This window comes from Bombus vancouverensis, chromosome 10 (genome assembly GCF_051014615.1).
Source record: "Bombus vancouverensis nearcticus chromosome 10, iyBomVanc1_principal, whole genome shotgun sequence".
Lineage (NCBI taxonomy): Eukaryota > Metazoa > Arthropoda > Insecta > Hymenoptera > Apidae > Bombus > Bombus vancouverensis.
In genome coordinates, this window is record NC_134920.1 from 13,320,925 (window position 1) to 13,346,852 (window position 25,928).

General features: G+C 41.5%; 2 protein-coding genes across 8 annotated transcripts in view; one reads left to right on the plus strand and one right to left on the minus strand.

Annotated features, from left to right (window-relative positions):
- The window catches only part of Lim3 (Lim3 homeobox protein), a 58,594-nt gene extending 33,990 nt beyond the window's left edge, over positions 1 to 24,604 (plus strand). Inside the window, exons 1-7 of one of the 2 annotated variants that reach the window (XM_033345859.2) lie at positions 11,395 to 12,775; positions 13,796 to 13,970; positions 16,895 to 17,097; positions 17,247 to 17,439; positions 19,159 to 19,325; positions 20,877 to 21,092; positions 21,502 to 24,604. In XM_033345859.2, the coding sequence (XP_033201750.1) occupies positions 12,520 to 12,775; positions 13,796 to 13,970; positions 16,895 to 17,097; positions 17,247 to 17,439; positions 19,159 to 19,325; positions 20,877 to 21,092; positions 21,502 to 21,683 (1,392 nt within the window). In that variant the 5' untranslated portion in view covers positions 11,395 to 12,519 and the 3' untranslated portion in view covers positions 21,684 to 24,604. Of the gene's footprint in view, positions 1 to 11,394; positions 12,776 to 13,795; positions 13,971 to 16,894; positions 17,098 to 17,246; positions 17,440 to 19,158; positions 19,326 to 20,876; positions 21,093 to 21,501 lie in introns of those variants that run through there. The other variant, XM_076622022.1, reaches the window with a different exon arrangement.
- Positions 24,605 to 24,819: 215 nt separating this feature from the next.
- The window catches only part of cnn (phosphodiesterase 4D interacting protein centrosomin), a 38,400-nt gene continuing 37,291 nt past the window's right edge, over positions 24,820 to 25,928 (minus strand). For all 6 annotated transcript variants that reach the window (XM_033345845.2, XM_033345844.2, XM_076622010.1 and 3 more), the window contains one exon: positions 24,820 to 25,838. In XM_033345845.2, the coding sequence (XP_033201736.2) occupies positions 25,627 to 25,838 (212 nt within the window). In that variant the 3' untranslated portion in view covers positions 24,820 to 25,626. The remainder of the gene's footprint in view (positions 25,839 to 25,928) is intronic.

Genomic DNA, 25,928 nt, shown 5'->3' on the forward strand with positions numbered 1-25,928 from the left:
AAGAAAAAAGGAAGCAGCCTGACGTCAAAGACATCTGTATTTCCTTTCCGGTTCCGTTATTGCGTGACTATATTTAATTACAAAACTGTAGATGATGTAACAAAAATTCTACTTCAAATTGCAAATTGATATTTTCTTACTAACGTTAGACGTTGCGAATCGCCCAACGAGGCGGGATACCCAGTGAGAAATTATCTATTTATTAATTGTTTCTCCAAGTAATAAAACCGTTTACCGCGTTTATTACAATATCTCGATCAGCGCGGTTTATCGGTATCGCAAAAGTGGAAACAATCGTGGAGAATCAATTTAGAGCTCGTCTCTTCTAAACAAGCGTGTAACGAGAAGCCAGTTTTACCCAGTCGACCGATAGTAGATTAAAATCGTCTTCCCTCCTCGGCCAGAGACGTATATAGTCCCCTTAACGCCCCTATCCCGGTAGTTTTGCTTTATTTCGCTTGACCCTACTTGTCCCATCAAGGTCTGCCGGCACACGTCCCTCCCTACGAGACGCTTCTGTGTCTCTCTTCTATTTCTCGTCGAATTTTTATTCCCCGTCCCTGTTTATCGTCTTTTGTTCCTTTGTTCCGCATTCCCGTTTGCTTTCGCGGCTGTAAACTTTCTCGCGTTTAGCTTCGTCGTTGCTCGTCGCTGCGTACCTTTTGCGTTACCCGTTTTGTCTCTGAATTTCTTCCAGTATCCACACCATCCTCCGCGCGTTCGTCCTTTCTCCTTTAAACTCGTCTTCTGCTCGTTAAAAACACATCGCGATTTCGCATCGTCGTACGTAAATCGCGAAATTACGTCGCGTTGTATTTTCCACAATTTTTCCTATACGAGTATACGCTACGTTTTGCGTCATTTTTAATCGAATTTGCTTTTTCTAAGGAAACTGTTCCAAGACCTTTTACGTTAATTGTTTGCGCACTGCATAAAGCGAGATATGGCAACTGGCAAAGTACCTGCGACGATAGGTACACGTGACCGCGCATCTTTCTCGGTTCTGCGGATCACAGGGAGTGGACAGAGATCCAGTCGTCCATCTAGAAACGAGGTGGCGCGTATGCACGAGAGCTTTCCGTGTCGGTTGGAAAGAGGCAACCCTTATTCGGTCCCCTCGCGCGTGCGGTTAATACGGAAGAATGCGAAAGCGACCCGACTGTGACAGGGAGCGGTGCGAAGAGTCCACGCAATTTCCTTAATGTACTCGCTAAATGTTCTAACCCCCCTGATACATGTACCAGCCGGCGCGGAGCGGCGTTACGTGGCTACATACTGTATCCTATATGACGTGTGTGCGTGTAACGCGAACACCCTTCGAGACAAGGGTGTGCGGTCACACGTGGAACGCTCGAAGCAAGTAGGCTAAGAGGGCACGAGTGGGTGACGTGATAGAAACGATTATCGATTACGGAGAATACGCGACAGCTATCGCGAGGATTACGACCTTGGTCATCCGTTTCCAATACGTTTCCAGCGAAGATATCCTGCTTTGGCGAGAAATTTTAACGCGAATGTTGCGTTGATGCGCGAGTGTAGCAGGTACGACAGAGGAAATACAGCGAACTGTAGATGATATTGAGGTATGGCATTGGACTGCGTAAATGGAAGAGCGAGGAAAAGCGACGGTACAAGCGTTATCTTTTAAACCTTAGCGTCAAGTTTAAGTTTGCCACGTGTGTAAATATGAAAATGGATCGTCGATGCATCGATCTGGCGTATCTTGTACGTGTCTAGATAGTTGATATAATTGCTTCGACGTTATTGAAAATACAAAACGTACGTACTCGAAAGATTCCTTAGTAATTCTGCTTATTTCCCTCAAAACTGTAAGTATATTTTTAGAAACAAATATAACAAACGTATATATTGTTATTTGGTAAGCAACGACAAACGACAAAATATAAATATCATAAACTGTAAAGTAACGAGTAACAGCGAAATGAATTAACTTGATCGAATACACATATGAGAAAACATTTACGAATTTGCTACATTTTCTTCGCACGTTTATTTATACGCGTAAATAATTTTTACGCGTTCACCTCGATATTCCTTTGACGTTTATCGTCAAAGCGACGAACATTAATCACGTGCAGTTACATTTTGATCGGTGACTGTTCCGTCATGGGTCATTCTCGACCGAGGCAGATTCTAGGATAGAAAGAATACTCGGATAAAATGGTTAATGGGGTAGCTAATGTCCCCATATGCCTAAGCCAACGCGTAGATATGCAGGACACGCAATGGGCGGTGCGCATAAATAATTTAAGCATAGGACCATCATCCATCCTCGTGGAGAAGCCCATTTGGCACACTTACTTGCGTGGCGCCTGTTTCACCCATGCGTAGCTATCTACATTCTGCGTTCGTGCGATAATTTAACGAACGATCTTCTTTGATCGCTGTGTAATCCGTCGTTTCTAACGATAAGCCACGTTCACCGAAATTGGAAGATCGTCAACCTTGTTTACGCGAGACTTTACGCGTATATCGGATTATAATTCAAATATAGATAAACGGAATTAAATATTAAAGAAACAAATACATCGTAGGTTCAAAATCGATCCTGTATCGTATGGAAGATTTATAACTTTACGCTGCAGAATAAATTTTATAACGTAATTTGCAACTTAACCCCTTGACCTACGATTACGGGTACAGCCCGTGGTAGATGATCGGACCAAACGTAAATATTACGGGCACAGCCCGTAGTACGATGATCGGGCCAAATATGATATACAGGGTGGTTGGTAACTGGTGGTACAAGCGAAAAGAGAAGTCGAAAATATAGAATAAAAATTTTTTTTAATTTTTTTTTTTAATTTTTCCATCGAGACAACGAACTACAGTGAGATCCGTTATAACGTACCGCACGCGTACCGAGCGAAAATTCAAAGTCGATTTTCTCGAAAACAAAGCCCCAAACGAAAAATTGTTATTCTATATTTTCAACTTCCTTTTTCGCGTAGAATCACCCCCTTTCCGCTTGTACCACCAGTTACCAATTACCCTGTATAATATAATACATAATAGCTTCGGCCCAAAATTCTTAGACGTAAATCGTTAATAAGTTAAGGGGTTAACTTTAAACGAGTGCACCGATACGATTTTATTACCAACGAGCGACAGACTGGATGTTTGTTCGCTATTGAAGTTCACGCTTGCTTTTTAATTACATCGACTTTGTATCATTTCTTTCCAATAATTCGTCAAAGTCTAACAACGAGATCGTTCGTACGAAAAATCGCCATATATATAATACTTGCGTGGAGACCGAATCAATATCATTTGTCAATCTCGTAATCACCGATAAAGCCTGTTAAAGTGACTCGCGTTTTTCTCCAGAGGTTCACCCCACGTAAAGAAGGGAAGAAGAGGACCGTGGGCTTTTTATCGAGGGTTCTCCGAGGCACGATGAACCATTCGCATATTAGCCGGCCCCGCGGACACATTGTGCACATTTTATACGTGTTTGCACAATTCCCGATGATTTTTCGTCATACGGACCAACTGTTTGCCAGGCCAGCATCGGCCAGAAGGGTAGGAAACGAATTCGACGGCTCGGTTGCCGTTTTATCGGTCGGAAGATATTGGATTTATTAATGTCGTTGGTTAGGCACGTTGGATTTATTTTATTGCCAGCCACGATCGCTCCCTCTCTCTGTCGATACTTATCTCAACGATGCTTGATCTGCGCCACGATTTTTCCCTATTCTCCTTTTCTATCCTGTACGAACATACAAGTGTATAGGTATGTTTGTTTACAAATTGCACGGCACAACACGTGGAATGGAAATTCGTAGAACATCTCCCGTAAGAGTTAGTTTCGACCGGTTCTCGTCACTTTGCTTAATCGCGTTCTCCTCCTTGAAACAGTAAATTATCGCTTTTGCGTACGTATATCGGTTTCGTCCAAAAAAGAACTTACAGCGAAGGGAAATAGAATTAAGAAATCCTGAACTTGCTGAGTTAAATTACGCGCGTACATGCAACGAACAAACATCCAGATAATTCAGATTATTTACAGAAAATTATAATTGTTAATTGAAAGCAATATTTCATCTAATAAGCGTCGCTAAAGCTGTAAAATCATGCTGGAGAAATATAGCAACGGGAACAATTACGGTAATTACACAGCTTAATTACGAAATTAACCGAGTAGGGTGAGGTTGAAACGAGCCGCGTCATTCCCTCAAAGTATAGCACACGATTGTTTATACCAACTGCATTTATCGTTGGTTATTAAATAACACCTTGAGAAATAATCAAATAATAAATCAAATAATATAGGCCATTCAGCCAGTGAACTCCACCCGATAACACAGAAAACGTCGCTTCTTTTATTTAGACGTTCCATCTGACGTCCACTTGGCATCTTGGCACGGTCCGGACAAATCGTAATAAATATAAATAAATTGTCGGATTAACGTTTGAAAACGTAGCGAAAAATCAGGTTCGCGTTTAAGAGGCTAAAGCTGCAAATAATCCAACAATCGGAACGAATAAAACAAAGCAATCCTTTTGCACGCGAATTTTCCACCGTGCTCTCTGCACACGCTGTATTACCCCTGCGATTACTAGGCACTAAGCACCCTGTGTCCCGGTTCGATCCGCGGCAAAGTCATAAGTCCGTGGTGCACGCGGTATGGTCGTCGATCTCCGGGGATCGCGTTACTTTTGATTATCCCTCTGGCTGGGAGAAAGGGAAAACGGACTTGAAAGGTTCAGAGAGAACGAGCACGGACCGGTGCACGCAAATGCGCGGGCGTATGTCGTTTAAGCCCATTTAACCGTACAAACGTTTGAGAGATCTCGGCCGGTGCCGAGGAGACAATGAGAGGGAGCTGTCGTCGGCCTTTGTGAGCGGCTTTTCATAGGAGGGGCCAGGGTTGTGCACGAGGATTGCACGGAGCCGAATTCGAAATGACGAGGTAGCTGGAGGGGTTGGTCGGTGAGTCGAGGTCGCGGGTAGAAGCGACGAAGAAGGGGTTGTGTCGGCGAAACGGTGGTTACACCGCCGCGACGGCACACCCACGCAGGCGCCCCTTCACCCAACCCTCTCTTTCTCTCCCCCTTTCGCTTCCCTCGCGTTCTCTTCGTCCTTCCTTTTCCATCTCTTTCATCCTCGTCTCGTCCCTCCGCTTGTTTACCGCCGCGTCGACACGGTACCGATAACTACGCGCTACATCCTTCTGCTCTTCTCTCTCCGTTTCCGCATAAGCCTTTTCCATCCTCTTTCGACCGGCTGATTCTCTTTTGTCCCCGCTTTTTCCAGTCGTCTGCTACTCCGGTATACTCGTATTCTCTTTTCGTATCCGCGCTCTCTCGTCTCAGCCCGATTTTTCCCGTTCTTCTCTGTCCCAGCCGACGCTTCTGCACGTCCGTGACACAATGGCACATCTGGTGTTAACTTCTGCTTTTTGGTCGCGGCGCTTGTCGAGAGAAATCGTCTCGCTTGTCCTCGTCCCGCCCGGATCGCGAACATCTCCGCCGATCCTACGCTCGGTTTTTTCCTTTCCAAACGAAACTCTTCCTCCTCTTTCCTTCTTGCAGTCGCGTGCAATCGTCACCACCGTTTGTTTCGTTCGTTCTGCTCGCTGTAGTTGCGTGAATACGACGGCCAATTTTTCCGCCACACCACGCCAAACTGGTTCAACCAAGAACCACGGTTTGTCATTATCTTTTCTCGTTGTTTGCGACTTAACCCGTTCCCGAACCAGGCTTTCAGCCTTTCTCGGGTGCCGAGACGAATAGCGCGACTTCGAAATGGCTGGATTTCGAAATAGAGTCTGTCAGCTTTTATTTAATCGTTCCTTTTCCACGGCGATAGCGGCCAGCGATACCAGTCTTTCAGCGACTTTTTCCTACGCGCAAACCTCTATGGGAGATCTAACGTCCGTACGTTTCGAAGCTAATACGCGATAACGAAACTAAGCTCTGTAATTCTCAGATCTTACGGGGCTACTTGTTTTTAGATACTCGGCAAGCTCTTTATTTTTATTAGCTTGTCCGAAAAGCGTCTTTCTTTTACAAACCCGTCTTTTACGACGACGCGTCTTTGTACAAACACGAAACCTAATCCGTCGAACGTCGCGACCTTTATTTTGATAGAACAAAATGGATCATACGTAGTTCGATAAAATAATATAAAACGGAAAACGTGCATCCGTTATTTGCTTATAAAACGAAAGAAACTCCTCGCACGACCTGATAGATCTACCGCTTGATCTCTTAATCAGACGTCGGATTAAGAAGAGCCTCGCAAACTGACGGAAAGGCTCGCGATGTTAATACAAACAGCGATATTTAAACGATAAATACATACCTACACAGTTATAGTATCTACGGTATGCAATTATCGCCACGTTTCTTAATTATTTAGCGGCATTTTTATTCAATTTATCGCGTACATTTATATGTCGGAGTCAGGTTGGCATTTTGGGGCGTTCGATGAACCTTTACTTACTTTACCGTCGCGGATGTAGCTAATATTTATCGGTACAAATGGGGGCACTACGAGAGGCTATGAGTAATGGCGATAGGATGGTCGAGACGATGGTGACAACGAATTCAGGTTCGATGACGAATCCACGGTCCACGGGATGACCGGTATCAACGTAATACACGATTCGGGTAATTTTCTCGATAACTCAATGAGCAATTCGTCCAACGACTAACTAACAAACTAACTCACCCGTGATCCAAAAGAAACTGCCCTTATATACTCCTGTCCCCGCTTCTCGGGTCAATCTTTGTTTTTAAGGAGAGCCATATAATCATTTCGTACCTCTGTCAGGTACACGTCTCTCCCTTGACCGTGGCTACGTCTAGTGAGACCCGCTATGTCACTTCGAGCCCGAACCCATCGTCATAAAATCAGATTGAAACATTAAAACTATTTCTTATTTTTATTACTTAAGTGCAGCTATAGTAAAAATCTGGACTAGGGTATTGGGGTTTTTTCCAACATTCCGGACGGGAAATCCCGATGTTCTTTCATCTCCGACATATAATTATATTCTGACGATTACGTACCAAGCTTTGCTTCTAATTACTAATTCGTTATCGATTTAATACAATTTGGTGAAATTCACGTATCGTTACACCTGCTGCGAGTCGATCGAATCGTCGGAATATTTACGAATGGCAGGGTGAACGCGAATATTCTTTACGCTAATGTTTCGTGTATACGTTTTTAACGCCTAATTGGTATTCATACGCGATTCAGCGAGCGTTAAGGATCAATTGGACGAGGCGCGCGACCTCCGGTGCTATCGTTGAAGCGAGAAGCTCGTCCGCTGAAAAACCATATGCGTAAATGGGGCAAGGGAAGCGAACCGGCCGATATAAATTCAAACGTATTTGCGCGGTAAGGGTGGCGTAATTTATTACCCGTCGATGTAATGGAAACGCCCATAGAGAAGATCCGCTCCGCGCAAATTCGATTATATGCAGTTGTATCTCGCTTGCGATTCCTCTAGCCACGCGGGGAATACAGTTAAATTAAAAAACGCAGGAACCGCGCGAACCTGCATATTTCATCGACGTCGTCTTTTTGCCAGTTGAACCCGCGTCCATGGAATATTCTGTCGGCGGGGTTCCTCCGAAGAAATACGGCACACCATTAAACGTCATAGTTTCTCCTTCTGCTCTAGCTACTAGAGCAGCAGCAGAGCTACTGCCTGCTACGAACGCGATTCACGATTTTTAGATTTTTATCTACTTCGAATAGGTGTCCGAACAGACGATATTTCTCGCCTCGTTGTTGCATTAAAAACGAAGCGTTCTATAACGAGATGAAATTGCGGGTGGTAGTTCGGTTCAGCTGTTGATCAATATTAGGACACCTGCTCTTAGTTGCATTCGGTCGACCCTAGCAAATTTTAATCTGTTTGGCATTTTACGTTGTTCAATTTGTACTTGATCTAAGAGAACGACAAATTATACGTTTTAAGACGATCTGAAATTCAAGAATGTAAAACCTTCGAGTATGTCGAACACCGTGTCACTTATAAGTAGAACGCGATTGAAAATGGAAGAACTCGATACAAACCATGTGAAAATCTTCGGCAACTTTCAATTCCATTTTCCCCGGGAACCAACAAAAAGGTTGTATCTCCGAAACCAATCGCAGTGCCCCGGCATCCTCGAAACATCCTATGATATATCTTCGAAATACCCGAATGCACCGGCGTTGGTGCCTCCGTTGGCCCAGAAAAATAAAAATAAAAAAGAAAGAAGGGCAGAGAAAGAGGAAGAAAAGGTAACGCGGCAGCGTGCAGGCTAAAGCGAGAGAAAACAGTCATCGTCCCTTCGGGGGATGGAGATACCGGCAGCGCCGATAATCATTCGAATCCGACCCTCGTCTGCCGACCTTTCGCTAGTTTCTGCCAGCGACTCCGACCGATATTTACGAGATCTCTGCTCGCGAAGTAAGCGAAATGAAAAAGAGGAATATGGTCGTTCGTCGGGTCAAGCGTACACCGCTGCCGCAGGGGTGCGTTCGCAGACTGCTCGCAACCCCCTTTTCTCCCGTCCCACCTCTCGCCGGTCGTTAGTCTTGTCACGAGCCAACACGGGAGAAGACTCGCGGACGAACGAAATCTCTCCACCCTTGGATAGGCCGCGATAAACCCTCGTGTTGATGCTTTTTACGGTGACGGACGACTCCTGGAGGCGTGTCGACATGTGCAACGGTACCGACGAAGGGTGGGTTCGCGTGATCGAAGCCCGAGGAGGACGCCCACGGAAATCACGGGGTCGCGCAATCGCAGAGACACCCCCTTATAGCGGATCTTGGCGATGGAAACGCGCGGCCCGTGTCGGATGTATCGTATCGCTGTCGCGGTTCGTTCCAAAAGATTCCAAAAGTGACTGCGCTTTCCGACGAGTTCGATAGGGGGTCTCGAGAGTTTCGATGATTTCTTGGGAGAGACGATCGAGTTTCGCATCGTTTTAAGGAGAAAAAATTATACGTTGACGGTAGCCCGCGAGCTCGGGATGGCTTCCTACCATCGCTGACTCGAGACAGTTGCAAAAGTGTGCCGTGTCGACTTCGACGAGCAACGGTATTGGCTATGAAAACAGGATTGTAGGAAAAATCATCGACGCGTTTACGATCGATCGTAATCGGATTCCGCCTATCCGAGCGACCAAAGATGCAAAATTTTCCACCTGACATGGATGGGGCCCGGAGGCAACAGATGGTTCGATACTTTGCATGCACGGCGACCGTCATGCTCGTAAAATCATTTATGCGAACGCGACACCTTCTCTGGTCCAGAAACGAATAAAAATGTTCGATACGCGAACGATTTGCCAACCACATGGTACGGCTCGCCTTTTCAGCGGTAAATAACGCTTGTTAGTTACGCGCCATTGCATTTTCTGGCTGGTTTTCGTTACCTATCGCAAAGAGTATCGAGTATTTTATTTTATAACGACGAATGCCTTTTTCGCTCTCTTCCTACGTGATAATTTTCCTAATAAAATCCTTCCTATAGTTTGGCGGAATAACAATATCCGCACGAGTCGAGCGTCTTTGTCGTTCGAGGGTTAAAACGCGTAGAGTAAAAAGTGTCGCTACTTTGCTCGCTCGTCAAAAACTTTTATACGCTTGCAGAAACGCATCGATCAATTGCTTTCGACTGATTTTGTCGGTCGGCGCCGAGATTCCATGCTAGGTACGATTATCCTGTAAGTATCCGTAACTCTATTATTATCACGGTGCGAGCGATAAAAGAGCAGGATCTTTATCGCGTTCTAACAACGCTAGCCTTGAAAAACCCTACGAGACGAAAATTCGATATTCTAAGCTTCTTGCGCTGCCGATCGCCACATCGGTAACGTCGTTAACGAGCGCCAAGATGCCACGATAAGATTCGAACGGCACCGGGGAACGTCCTAACGCACGGGGCACAGGAATTTCCATACGAAAAGGCGACGGGAGCCAGTCTAGGTACAAGGGCAAACAGAAAGATATCAGCCATCTGACGCTACCGTGAAAGACAAAGACTCTTATCGAGAGTGTACCGTGTTTCATGGTGGTAGTCGCGTCTATACGTCTACTTATACACGTTCACGCCAGCCTGTACCCTCGTCGAGTTATTCGTTTCGGTGTAGATAGGCGCGCGCGGCCACGAGCCAGCCAGCCAGCCAGCCAGCCAGCCAGCCAGCCAGCCAGCCAGCCAGCCAGCAACGAGAAAAAGAGTACGTATAGGTACACGACTGATCTCGACTAAGATTATAAAATGGCGACCCTCACCCCCCGGCTCGGCTGTTCTTAATTTCGCTCCAATCCTTTTGTCCCCTCCTACTCAGCCTGCTTTCTCCCTGCGTTCCCTTCTCGTCTCCTCCGCGACCGTCTTCTTCTCCTTTTTTTCTCTGCTTCTTTTCGCTCGCTCGCTCGCTCGCCTACTCCACCTACTTCCTCCTTCGCCTTTCGCAAACGGCACAACTCCCGAGACGATGCCAAAGGAAGTCGCCGAACAGAGGACAACGAATTCTTTTACGCGACGATTCCAACGAATAGAAACCGTGGCCATCGTTGCGTTGTAACCGTGGAAATGGATTCGCGGATACGACGCCGGATGATCGTCGCGTATAATGCCACCGCATACTTAAACAGAGGGCTGGCTCTTTGTCGTTGCCTCTGCCGATTCGCTCGTGTCTCGACCGTCTTTGATGAATTTCAGTGTTGCACGTTGGCGAATACCGACCTTCCTCGTGTATTTAACCGCGCGGCATTGGATGATCCGTCTACGAACCAGCTTCGACCAACGAACAAGGAAGAAACCTACTCTTTGTCGTAGTAATCACGCGTCGTTCGACAGTCGCACAAGCTTCTGCCTGTTCTCGAGTCCGTATCGCTCCAACGATTCTTACCGATTCGGTGCGTCTTCCTTTCGCGACTAACTCCAAACCGTGTAATTCGTTGGAGAGCAAATCCTGTCGGTCTGTTCCGCGAGCGTCGTCGCTCGATACGAAGAGACGCGCTCCTCCTCCGTGTTCCTCGCCCGAAGCGATCTTCGAAAAGCGCGAAGTTCACACATGGTCGGGCAAAGATAGATCCCGTGCGGGTTTCTAGAAGCTTCGCTTCCGTCGTCCTGGCAGCGCATCATCGCGGTGTCAACGGCGCATCATCGGCACCCAAGCGAGTAGCAAGAAGTCGGAAGAGCGTCGCGTCGCTCCCTCGGAAGACGTTTCGCGGTACGACGATCGCCATATTGGAGGCGGTCGATCTTCTCGCCAATCGGCGACACAGCTTCAGAAGCGTGGGTGCGAGCCACACCCAATAGCTTTCTCCCATGCCCCACCATAAAACCACCACACCCACGAGTGTCACGTGCGCACGAGCAGCTGCAACATCGTTCGAACAGTCGTTCGCGTACTCTTACACCGATCGCGTCGATCGCTCCTTCGCTACACTCTGTATCGCGATCCTGTTTCACCGACGTTGCTCGCGTCGACGTTGCGAACGAATTTCCATTATTCTCGTTATCTCCGACAACGACGATGGTTCGATGGACTGATAGGCAGTGCGGATAATCTATCGCCGTTACCTCGTTCTTGCCACACCAACAACGTCGCATATCTGTGCCGATCCGAAGGAATGGCATGGCATGAAAATGGTCCGGCCGAACCGACGTTAAACGGTTCGATAAATTCGGACGCTCTTTTCAAGAATGTTTATCGCCAAGGACTGGGTAGAGAGTTTGGAACTGCTTGTTCTTCGGCGAAAGTGAAAGTGAACTAATCGGTGGACAGTCGACAAGGACGTATGTCGCTCGAGATTCGACGAGATCATCGAGTTGGAATTAATTAATAAGTTGTTTAGAAACGAACGCTTGGCGCGGTGTTAAGTGGAACTTACGACTTTGATATTGCTCGCTATCTGCCCGTTGCTTCGATCGGAAACGAACGAATACGAGTAGATACTTGAACGAAATTAGGAGAAACGGAAGATAAAAATGCGAAGAGAAGGAAGAAATGAATAAGCAAAAGCACACGGCGTAAAGGGAGGAGGAATATAAATAGACATAAGGAAGAATAGCAAAGGATGATCGCGAGACAGGTGTCCTATTTAGGTGCTAGTAACGTAAATGCGAATGAAATAAATAAATGTCTGGGTAAAACCAGGTAACGTAAGAGAGAAAAGAATATAGAAGCTTGCGAACGATCACAGGACAAGCGTCGAGTAAAACTCATCGCGAAGCATCCTTGTCAAGGACGAAACTCGAAACCTAATTTCGCGCCTACCTGATCGACGTCGAACGAATGCAAGAGAATATTAAATCTAATAAAAGTACAATTTCATAAACCAAAGGAACGAATCCTAACAAAACGGTATTTATCGTATCGTAGAGTAATTTATCGCGATATCTGAAATATCAGGGCTCGTTAAATATCGCAATCGACGATTGTCAAAATTCCATTAAAAAGAGAAAATAATCGTCGAAAGGTTTCAAACGACGAAGGAATAAGCTGCGTAAATTGGATCGAAAAACAAAAGCAATTATGACTATGATAAGTCTGGAAATGTTGGGCCGTGAGGCTTCGCCTCTGGAAGGGATGTATCGGCGCGCTCGTCAAGACGTCTTGACACCGCCACGCGATAGCCCGGAGTCACAAAACGTCCGGCGGAACGGTAGCAGCACCGGAAACGTCGCGAACGTCGCCAGCTTCGACGGCGCTTCTCACCACGAGATGCACCCTTTGGATCAACCGGCCGTGGAACTCGATTTGCCGGCCAATCTTCCTGAAATCCTCTATTGTAAGTGGGGAACGTACGGTTTTTAATCGATCGAATTCCGTTTCGATGACTCGCGTAGCCAGATAAAAGTTTATGTATTTGCGCGTGATATTGTAACGATCAAGCGTCGAAGACGATGCGACCAACAAGCGTATGGAGATGCGAAGAATTCGGATATTCGGATATACTTGCGATGGTTTCATACGTGAACTAAAGCAGAGAACCGAGCAATTTGAAATCGTGAAATTAATCGAGAAATAAGATTCTTGTAGAAGAGAAAAATTAGCACGTAGTTGACTTTGGAAAGATTCACCGAATCTGGAACCGAATCATCGATCGTTGTGTTATACGAACCGAGATCGAACGATAGAAATTACGTGTATAATTGTAATTGTAAAAGTTGCGAAGATTTCATTTGCGTAATACAGAGTTGATTTTAAGATTATGATACGGTTACTACGTATAAGTCACAAAGTCCTGCATCGTATGACTACAACAGCTCGTTCTTAAAATCATCGTAACAACGATCGTCACGGTATCATCCTCGCGTTGGAGAAGACCATTGTCCATACAGAAAAACGATATAGATATCGTATGCGTAATTTGTATTATAATTAAGTTAAATCGTATATAAAGATACGGTTAAGTTAGCGATAACTTAACTTAAAGCTAAAGTATATAGTCAGTGGTACATTATTATTTACGAAAACTTGTGTTATATTGTAAGGTGCTGTTGCAATTATGATATTTCGATAATCCGTGTCTTCTTCTTCTCAATATCGCTCTCGTAATATAGTTTGACTAAATCTGAAACTTTGGGCTTCTATCTTCTTTCGACTTTAATTTATTACGATTCCGATTGCGAAGCTAATAAATAATCGCAATCTATTTAAGGATCTTATAGTTGAGATCGTATTATAGAACGTATAGTTAGAGTTACAGATTCCAACCTGTATCTACAAGTTCCAGCTGCTCGCGTTTCCGACAGATACTTTTAACGACATCTTTAAGTATTAAACGATCTTCTGTCGAATGTTACAGCTTCGATACCAAAATGCGGAGGCTGTCAGGAAGCGATTTTGGACAAATACGTTCTGAGAGTTCTGGAAAGGTGTTGGCATGCAAGGTGCCTCACGTGCCGGGATTGTGGTGCAAGATTGACTGATAAATGTTTCGCAAGAAACGGCCATGTCTTTTGCAAGGACGACTTCTTCAAGTAAGTACCAACAATTATTTTTATCACGCTCTACCTTCTCGCTCGCACTTTTCTATCAACAGAATTTATATTCAAAAGATCGTCAATTTCGAAATTGTCCAGACTTCTTGTATTTCTATTAGAGCACGCGATCGAAAATTATTTTATACGTTTGCGATCAAACTCGGGATATAATTTATAATCGGTGTCTCATTCGTTGATAAAAATACACACAGATACTGGTACTTGGATGAATTTTACGTCCAGTCTCCTATATAGATACGTATACGCGATATAAGAAAATGTTAAAAATGTACGTGTGCGTGTTTGTAGTTTATAAGATGAAATTAACGTTATTTCAATACATGGTATAATATACGTTGACCTACATATATTATATCTGTTCTCGTTGTGACAAACGTTCGATTAATAAAATGTAAGCTACGTATATTTGTTGAACTAACAAGCGGTCATACGTCACCAGCTAGCCGCTACCAGCCTGTTTATATGATATATTAACAATGCTGTTAATCTACCGATCTATTTACACGTTTACGACGATCCAAAGTATACATTGGTAAAACTAAGCTATAATAATACAAATTATTTGAAATATTTTTTCGTTCCATGTATTTCTTGCATAAAATTCACCAAAATAAAATAGCAAGATACGCGATACACCTGTATACATATATAGAAGCTAAAAGAATTTTTTCCTATTCTCGAAAGAGGAAACAGGGCGCTATACCTGTATACCTGTGTACGTATTCCACGTTATACTCACGACGAGACTCCCGTTTATTTAACATATTTTACTATTGCGTGTTATAAGCGTGTGAACCATCGGGCGATCTACGTACGGTAAATTATTACGTAATTGTATCGACGAGCTGTAGTGCGATATTTTTTTAAGATATTATCTAAACAGATAGCGAAAAGGTATAAAACGCTTATCGACTGTTACTTATCGCTTGCAAAAATTGCACCTGCGGAACCGAAAGTCCGCATTATTCTCGGTAGATAATGAAAAAAAGTGGACGTACCTGGTAGAAAAATGAGAGACAAGTTGGATCAAACGCGCATATATATCCAGCAACTGATATCGATTGTGCGAGAAAAGAGTGCCTTTTCTCATCTACCCACACCTTCGCGAGGACTAGACGCCATCTTTCTTCTCCTGCGAGCCAAATCGAAGGAACTTACCCTCTTTCCCCTTCGTCCTACCATTCTCCCTGGTATTCCACATTTCCTAGGGTTCAGGAATTTTCAGGAAAACTGGTAAACTCGCTCGAGCGTTCAAAGGCATTACGAGCAACGTTCGAGTTTGACGAAGCACTTATTCCTTGTATGTAACGTCGACTGCAAGCTTTGTGATTAATCTCGAACGTGTACATTGTTTTCTCCGAATGTATACAGGTGTGTTTATGTTAAGGGAGTAAATAAGAAAAGTAAATTTGAAAAAATTATAGAGCTCGTATTAAAAGGAAACAGAGTAGGAATCTCTGGAAATATCATTGAAAGTATTGTTAACTTAATTCTAAAATAATTTCTATTTAACTTTGCTCCGTTCTTTCAGTCACTTTTAACTTATTCGCGAATAATTACCGACACGTGCGATATCTCGTTCCGATTTTATGCTAAGGGGGATCATCAAGATCCTGTTCCTCCGATGAAATCAATTTTTGTTTGCTGAAATAAAAGTAAAATCGAAAGGTGGAAATTTTAAGATCTCCTACGATACTTTTATACACGTAATTTATCGATCAAATTGACAGACTTTGTCAAAATTGTCAAAAGTATCGTTCTGACAATAAGTACAAAGGTAAATAATCCATGGATTGCTTTGTCTCCTTTTTGCAGATGTAAAAAATATATGTAGCATAATGTTCAAACTATAATTATGTTTTGTTATTTACTTGATATTGCGTGTAACATGGACAAATTCTATTGATAATTCTATTATTCGGAATAACCTCGCGTCTCTATAAACGCAGAAAAGCGTTTCATTAACAGCAAGATTGTTCTATCTTAAATATTAATACAGCAGCTGATACAGTAGTTTCGTTAATCAACTGCTTACGCGCATCGGGCTACTCGTTTAAATTACTTAGCTTAATGGCATGCAATGATAAAGGGAAAGGTCTAAACCGGATAGGTCAGGCGATCATAGGGCCCTCGTGACATTTTATAATATCGGTATTTCAGTTTATATCTCGACCGAGAACCTGAATGAACCTGTTGCTTATATATTTCAAATTCAGAATTATCCGCCTGCTCGATGTACTATCGAAGTTTCCCGATTTCCTCGCAAAACACCACGCAGATCTTTTCGTAATTATACGGTGCGGCAAAGAAACGAAAATCGAACATACTGATACTCGCGCGAACAATTTCAACACCATTATTTCACAATTTCACGCGATTATTCAACTTTGGAAATCCTTTCGAATATCGACCTCCCACGTATTAAAAACGCCGACTTTTCGATCTTGATTTTCATTTTGGAAACGAAACGCAACATACATCCACGCGCAGCGAAGCCAAAAGAGTAGGGATAATGGTTCGGCGCAAAAGTACCTTTTCGACTTTCCTAGGAAGAACGTTGTTATTACGTCAAGGGATGATATTTTTGCGTTGTTTGTCGTCGTTCTAAGCAACCCGTATATTTAGTCTCGTGTCATTTATTCGTGCAAACAGAGAAAACTGGAAATCAGATTCCGATTAATAGAACGTCAAGAAACAGTCGGGTACCTTTCTCGCTAATTCTGCCAGGTATGAAATCGTTGCTGACGGCGCTCTACATTCGTATTTTTATGAACTATCTTCAAACGGTTCTACTTAATATTTTCTGTTTTTCAAGGCGGTGCAACCTTGATCGAACGAGATGTTGCTGCAATTAATACGCGAACGTAATGTGAAAATGTTGTATGTTGTTGGTATGGCAGGCGTTTTGGGACGAAATGCGCGGGCTGCGGCCAAGGATTGGCACCGTCGCAAGTCGTGCGTAGGGCGCAAGAATTGATCTACCATCTAACTTGTTTCTCGTGCGCCCTTTGCTCTCGACAGTTGGACACTGGGGACGAGTTCTACCTCATGGAAGATAGAAAGCTCGTTTGTAAACCTGACTACGAGCAAGCGAAGGCAAAAGGTAACGTATATGTACGTTGTACTTGCTTCCATATATTTTTATTATTTCACAATCCAGTCTCTTCTTCTACGATCCTGAGATTGCGCGAAAAGAATCACTGTCAGACGTTTAAACGACTTATATCTATTATTGATCCCTTTGTATCATAGAATTGGCAGACGGAGGAAGTATAGACGGTGACCAACCAAACAAAAGGCCAAGGACCACGATCACAGCGAAACAGTTGGAAACTTTAAAATTAGCGTACAATACCAGTCCTAAGCCAGCGAGACACGTGCGAGAGCAACTTTCTCAGGATACAGGACTCGACATGCGCGTGGTTCAAGTTTGGTTCCAAAACAGGTACGTATGTACATCGATGTATTGAATAAAATTCAAGTTCAATTCGCGAATGATTAAGTATTCGTTCGAGGATCGACAATTTCCGATTCTGTGCAGCAGAATATTTCTCGCCAGTATAAAGAAACATGGGGTATCGTAGTAATTACGACATAAGCGGAAAGGGAGTGATTCTACGCGAAAAAGTAGAATAAAATTTGTTCATGGATGTAACGTATCGTTTTCGAGAAGATCAATTTTGAATATTCTCCTTGGGTGGTTAAAAGTTCGATGAATTAAAGACATAAAATACGTTAAAAAGGCTGCATAATAGATTTATCTGTGCATTAGTAAGGTAAATCTTAAAAACGACTTGCCTTATTATAGTCGACGGCTTATTTTGCACAAAGCCTGATAAGAAATCAACTAGTGATATTAATGCTATTTGCGAAGGACAGACATAATAGAATCGCCCGATCACGATATAGTTGAGTACACGAGTACGCGTTCCAGAAGAACGTGGAAGATCAATTTTTTCGAAAACAAAATCCCATTTGGAAAAATTCTATTCTGTATTTTCGACTTATTCTTTTTTTTTGTGACACATTGTATGGTATAAGGTATAGCTGCTACACGATCATGGCTAATTTTTTAATCGTTTGAATGTAGTTTTCTAATGTCGTGATATTTCTTTGAAAAGATACTTAAATAAAAATGAAACTTAAATTAAAAGAAAATAACGAGGGTAGAGGGACACATAAACTTTCGAGCAATGTTTTAATCTGTACGTAAATTATGAAAACGGTACTTATCCATGTAATAACTAAGTACGTACATATCGTAGTTTGTAGCTATAATTGGAATATCGTATTAAGTTGATTTTTATCGCACTTTTAAAAACTGCCTACAACATAAGTGTTTGTAAGTTATTATTAAAATCGCTACTTGAAACTGAAGATTATAAATTATTCGAATAATCGAATTATTTATCAACTTTTCAAAAACAGCAACATTATTCATAATATAACTATGGCACACATGGATCGTCGGTTATCACACTAATCTAAGATTTTTCTTCCAATTCGACTTCTTGTTATCTCTGTCGAGAACATCGTTGTGTACAACGTTGCACATAACTTAAGAAAAATTACTTTATCGATCCTATTCGCTCGTATACCATAATCCTATGGCTTCGTGTTGAAAACGGGGAAAACTGTGACAATCTCGATACAAAGTATTATTATCGCAATTTATGTCATCAATGACTGGCGATAAAATACCGTAAAAATCTTAAAAATTAACACGTGTGGAATACTTTAACTCTGTAGAGTCACTCTCTTAAGGCTCTCTTCCGTGAAATTCAAGTGGGTTTTCCTGCGTCGTTTATTCGCTTAGTATATAAAAATGTTATCGCAGTATCACTTATTTTTGTTTTGTATACATATTAATAGATATTTGCCTTGCGATATCGAGTAAATCTCGTACTACGGATCATCGTTCAGATTCAACGAAGGTACAAGTATTATAATCTAATAGAATTTACTTTGAGCTTTATCTGTAATTCCAATCCTCCAAACCGAAATGTACTGTAATTAAAAAAATACGTCTGATTTACGTGTAATACCGGATACGGTATTGTAATAGTTTACCTAAGTAGTTTCTAAAAAATCCTGAGCCAAGGTTACACGTAAAAGTTAAAGTTCAAGAACGTTCAAGATTCATATTCCTTTTCTCTTTTTCCAGGAGAGCAAAAGAGAAGAGACTGAAGAAAGACGCGGGTAGAACAAGATGGTCTCAGTATTTTCGAAGTATGAAAGGAACGGGTGCAGGTGGACATTCACCTAGGCATGATAAGCTTCTTGATAAGGACGAGCTTAAGGTCGACTTAGACGCCACCTTTGGTCACCATGGTACGTAATTACGATTAGTCACGCTTAATATATCATTGTGTCCAATTTCCTTATCGCTCGTATTTAAACTTTCGCTTCGACTGCTTCTGAATCGATACTATAAATTTTATACCGGTTGTATTATTTGAGATACAGATAATACGATATAATAGAAAAATGACCTTTAGATACAGGCACACACACATTGTAGATTAACGTTTGATTAAGGTTGAGGTAGATTATAGTATAGATCGATTATTGATAAATTTCAATTATTTAATTACGACTACATAATTTATCTTACTTATCGTTGTATATGAGCGTAAAAATGATAGTAGATGTTCGTGATTTCTGCACGAGATAAAATTCTTGGCAGTTTCGTAGTGCAAAATTGCGCTGCGTTATTAGAAACGGGTATTGAAAAGCGACCCATAACGGGTTATTTGTACTTCCAATATCACGAAATGTACGCAGCTTCCTCTCTGCGTGCACAAACGTTCCTTTCGATTCGCCAAACGAGAAAATGTTACAAGCAATGGTACGCTATCACCGAATACCCTCGTGTGTGTATATTTCAAGAGATTTCGTTATTAAAAGTCGCTACTCTTTGTGCTAGAAATTTATAATAACAAAAATTGCAAAGGATAAAAAATAGGTTTCTGTATTAAGATGAAAGGAACCAGTGTTTACATAAATATTTTAAATAATTATGTCGCTAATTAGTACGCTTACGATTTTTTTCGCGAATAGATTTAATAGACAAATTTATCAGTTTTTCAAGCGACGAAGAACAAGCGTAGCTAGAAAATATCGTTGACTTGTCAATTATACGTAAAAAAGATATCATATAAAAAAGTTATAATTAGGCACATGCGTATGTAAAGAGATACTTATCGTCAAAAACGCAAAATTATACAGAAGCTTTAAAAAAAAAATTACCTATTGTCTAGGCTCTGTTGCTTTCGCTTTAATATTGGTTACATCTAAGCTTTCGTGTACTCGAGCGTTTAGCAAAGGGGAAGACGATCTCGTCAATTATTCAGGAGTTCGTGGAGGCTAACTGCTAGTTCGCCGTGTCCGAGATTTCAGGAAGATTGCGGACCATGCTGAAATTTATGCCGATCGTTAACCATACACGCCGTAAAGTCATATAAACTTCAGCTATTGTTTAAATTTTAAACGGCTTCATTATCCAGTGCCTTTCTTGCGCCTGACAGATATAATACAAAGTTATTCGAATCATATATACTTAACGCCGCTACCATAAAAAGAAAAATGTCTCTGGTACGGTATAAAATTGTAATCTTATATTAAAAACAACAAATTTCCGATGTAGAGATTTTACAAGAAAATTTGACTAGATTTTGTTTCACGTAAATGTTGGATATAATTTTATTTCCTGCTACAAACTAAAGGAGATAACGATGACTGCATAAATTCCTTTACAAATTTAAAATACAAGTAGCAATTTTATGTCATTAATCAATTACAGCGTTATAATCTGTTCTGATATTCGGAGCAAGCTCTTATAGGACAATAAAATAATGACATTTATGTTATCTTTACATTTAGATTTGAGTAACGATAGTTACGGAACAGTGGTGAACATGGGATTAGATGGTGAAGGCGCGAGTCCAGGTGGGGGTGGAAATGGGGCAGGCGGGGGCCCTCCACGTAGTTATTTGGGTGCAACAACTCCCCCTTATCTCTCAACGTCCAGATCACCGTCCTTACCACCTCAATTTCCATATCCACCGGATGCTGGCCTCTCCGTCTACACTACCCTTGGTAAGTAAACGTCTCATTTCTATACTGTATATCATATCGTAATCCTCCAGTTCCGGTTAGAATATCTAGTTTATCTATCGTGTAAAGAATCTAGATCTGTAGGACACTATCTTTCTTCGATATAAAAGAAATCATATAAGTAGATACGTTGCGTATATAGAAAGACAATAGGAGCGAAAATCAAGTTTCGATCGCGTCACCATTAATTTCGTTTCACCATTTATTGGTCGCGAAAAATATTCTCCACGATATGGCCTAATAGATTCACGCTTACGTTATATTCATTTCAGTCTATATTAATATTAAACACACCTTCGTTTAAATTTCACCACCACCGAACATTTCCAAGCCACGGTGTTATAAAAGAGGCGAAAATGTTAATGGAAAAATTGGACGATGCATGTTGCAGGAGGCACAGGTGGCATGGTACCAGGACCGGCATCGGATTTGAGCAACGAATCGAGCGGAGGTGGTGGTGGCGGCGGAGGCGGCGGTGGAGGTGGTTACCCGGACTTTCCACCCTCGCCCGATTCATGGCTCGGCGAACCACCACCTCCACACGCTCACCACCATTCCCACTACGCCACATAACCCGGCAAACTGACGCGTTGCCAAGCACCGTTCGGAAGAACGGATCGGCGCAAGGCGTTTACCTGACGATCTTTATCCATAAGGCAAGACTCAATTAAAAGACTAAGCCTTCGATCGAATCATCAACCTGTCCACTTTCGTCGATCGTCGACGATCTTACGTTCGCGAGTCTCGATCTCGAGAGGATCTCGGTGTTCTCGGTGTATCACCAAGAGATCCACCTAATAAGAGCGGAACTCGATCAGGATATGCGTGACGATCGAGCACCGTCTCGAGCCACAGGAGTCATTCCACACCGTACACTTCACCGTCCCGGCGGGGTTCCCATCATCGGAATGATGCCATATGTCGCTGTCGTATAAAGTTACATTTAGAGCGCGTATACGATACGCATTCGATAGGTACGATTAATCTAAATATATTTATGTACAAGTTCCTCGTTTCCCGGTACTATGGAGTTTAATCGTCGAATAAAGAAATACTAGAGGGTAGTTTAGACGTGTCGCGAGACCGGTTGTTCACAACGAATCGATATCGTTCGAAAGGACGATACTTCGTAACGAACTTTTTTTTCCAACGTACATGTATGTTGGTATTCGACGAAATCATCAAGATATTTGCAAGAATGGGTATTCGTACGCGTAAAGAGCTGGCATTCGTTCTAGCGAATACATACACATTCCCGTAGAACGAACTGCGTTTCATAGAGATCGTACTTGACGAAAGATATCGTTTCGTTCGTGAACATCGCGGGACACGTTTCTATGGTATACCGCGCTTACGTGACGCTAGAAGTTTCAAGTGTCGTTTATTGTACATAGTTCAGATTAGATTTTATTGTACTACGGTAAGGGAAGGAGGAAAAATGGGAGGTAGAGCGAAAGCAGGAAAGATGAAAAGGATAGGCGTACAGCGATCTCTAAGGAAGCGACGCCGTCCGCAAATGAAATTCGAAATAAAAGTTAACCCTGAAGCACTAATGAATTTTTTCCATCGACGCTCGATAGATCGATTTTCTCATAAATGCGAGATAATTACACGCGAGACTGGTCCATTATTTTTCGTTAGCGAAGCTGTGACATAGCACGGAATCGTGAATGTTCGATCGAGGAAGCGTAGATTGTAAAATCAGTTTCGATTGGTCAAACGATTTACACTTTTTTCATAATGAATATATATCGAATGTCGTGCTCTTCTAATATAAAGTACATACATAAAATGTAGGTACGTACGAATTTAGTGCTACAGAGTTGGCTAGCTTCGCGACCAATCAGAATCGTTCTACTTACCGCGAATCGTTCAGTCCACTTTAAGAAACGGACGAGCGAAGACGTGGTGGAAATATTGTCCACGTTAGATCGAACGTCGTCGCATGATTTCCGAACGCCTTATTCAAATTGATTCGAGAAGTGTGATTTTCGAGCGAACGACAGCCAGGTGTGGATTATTAATTGTGTTGTAATTTATTGCAAAAAGGTTTACTTGCGACTGGTGAATCGTGGAGAACTATGATAAGTCGAGAGAGGCTTGCCCTTATGGATACAACGATCGATGTATCCATAAACAAAACCAATCGTGTAGTCTACATCGTGAAGCATAACGAAGATGTTTCTTAGCGTGACAACGCAACGAATATCAACATCCATGATTGTCGCTCGAAAGTAAGTCCCTTTTTCGCGACTTATTAGATGATCGCCATTCGATTCCACCAACGTAAACGAAATCGACAAACAAACACGACGCCATTTGATCGAATACCGAATCAAAGTTTACTTTGCATGTTTGTTTATCGTTGGTGAAACCGAGCGTCAGTAGATTACACCTTTGACGTGCTCTGCGTCACTTTTTATCGATTTACAGCATCGGAAAGGCACTGTCGCGAGATATTTCGATCAATCGATTCCATTTGAACGAACGTTCGTTTACGCGGTTAACGCTTCACAGATCAAGCTGTAAATTTACTTAAAAATTTTGTGGATATGGAAAATAAATTACATTAATACCTTTTTTAAATATTAGACTAAAGCGTACAAATGCACAATTTACCAGGTTCTGTCTGTAAAGCGGTAACAATGTTAAATAATCAAAGTCGTAACGATGTCAATTGTACTCTTGTCTCAACGCATATATGCATATGCGCGATTATGTATAAATTGTATACATATGTATGTACACGCGAGATACATATTCGTGACAGCATGCCTAGATTTATATATAGATGATCGATAATCAAAAGCAACGGATTCAATTGATCGACGTAAGTCTCCGATTGATGGCTAACTTCATTCGTATATGTAGTAATATGAGGCATATATATATATATATATATATACACACCATATTAATTACGTAACAAACGTAAAATTTTTTATGTATATTTGTTCAAGATTTACGACGACATGATTTGTAAATTTATTTTTCAAATATTCCTATATGCCTCGTATTATTCGAGCGATATAGTACTTGAAACATAGCGCACATCGTCCGAGAAGGAGCGATAAAAAAAAATATATCATTGTAGAATTGTATATACGTCGCCCCGATTATTTTACCCGCGAAAATTCGATGAACTGAAATTGAAAGGAGAGCTGAAACAGAAATACGATATATTTCGTCGGGTAAAAGAACTGAATGTTGTACAGTTATGAAAATCGAACACACACACTCCTCACCGGGTTTCATAAAGATGAATAAAAAAGATTCGCATGACTAGCGCAATTCATAACTTCATCGACACGAGTTACTACGGATCTTTATATTATTATCTAGTCATCGAGTGATAATAAAAATTCTATCGTAATCTATATCACGTTGTACTGTGTACTTTCAAACTCTTCATTTTTATCCGTACACGAGCTTAAGCAAAATTTATTTTTTGCACATTAATTTTACAGACATTCTATTAACGTTAGTTTTTATCAAGTTCGTCGTTTTATTCTATTTTAGCATATATCTCGTTATCATTTTTTTAAATATTTTCTAACGAATGTAAACAACGTAATTTCTAGTAAATTATTGTCTAGCTTTGAGAATTGAGAATTACGAATAAGATTTAAAGATATCTTTTATGTAAAACATGCCACTATTTATAAAATATTTCCGTTGTCCAGAACAGCGGGGAAAAAAGTTATTCTAATTTTATGTAAGTAAAATTTATTGTCTGCTTAGTTTGCTTTTACTCATATCACATGTACATCCGACAGTAAATGGAAAATAGTCTTTTAAAATTTTTATTGGCTGCAAGAATACAACATAGGATACGAAGGGAAATATAAACGAAAGTATAAATTGGAACTGGAAGTAAGAAGTAATCTTTTTTCTAACTTTAACGTCATTTTTTTTTTTTCAAATATCAATGGCACTTTATTTGTGAAGATTATGTACAGATGCTGTGTAATGACTTTCTCGGTGTTCGTATGTACACGCGCGCGAATTTCGGGACGTCGAGAACTCGAAGATACGGTAAAATGGACAGCTTTCGTTTCGATGATAAGGTTGTAGTAACCTTCGAAGAGAAGAAACAATCTACAAAAGAATTCGAATCCACATACACGATTATATACAAAACTTACATATACAGCTTCGTTTTTTTCCACGAAGATTCCTTTCTTTCTTTTTTCCTTATCGTCATCTTTTCTCTATATTAATTCTTACATCTTCCTCTTTTTCGTTCAATGTTTCACGAATATACGAAAATACTTTTTCTTACAAAATACGATAATCGTCGCCGCCGTTTTTCTTTCATTTATACAGATACAATTCGTTCGTTGACGATTGTTCGAAATTTTCATATGAATCGAAAAACGTATGAAATACAGAAATATAGTAAAAACGCGATTAAAAAAGTTGAGGATAATTTCAGTTCTTTAAAAACCCACAACGAACGACGACTTTTCATTTGGTTCTCTATTTTCTGGCGAATGAATGATATTTTTCTGTAGTTTCAATTGTCCAGTGGTTCTTCATACGTCCTTGTTTTCTTCAATATGCTCTTAGTAATCTGTAATTGTTTCGTTATCGCTTTCTCGACGTTCTTCTTGTTTTTATTCGACGCAGAAAGATGTTGGAAAGTATCCTCCAATGCCCTTCTTGTTTTCATTAATCTTCTTTTCAGTGTTTCATTTTCTTGCTTCAAAGCTTCTACTTCATCGAGGCCTGATAGATAATAAGTTTTATTTGTTGAAATATATAACGAAGAATTAGGAATGTATGATTGAAATAAAATAAAATTTTATAGCAACTGTT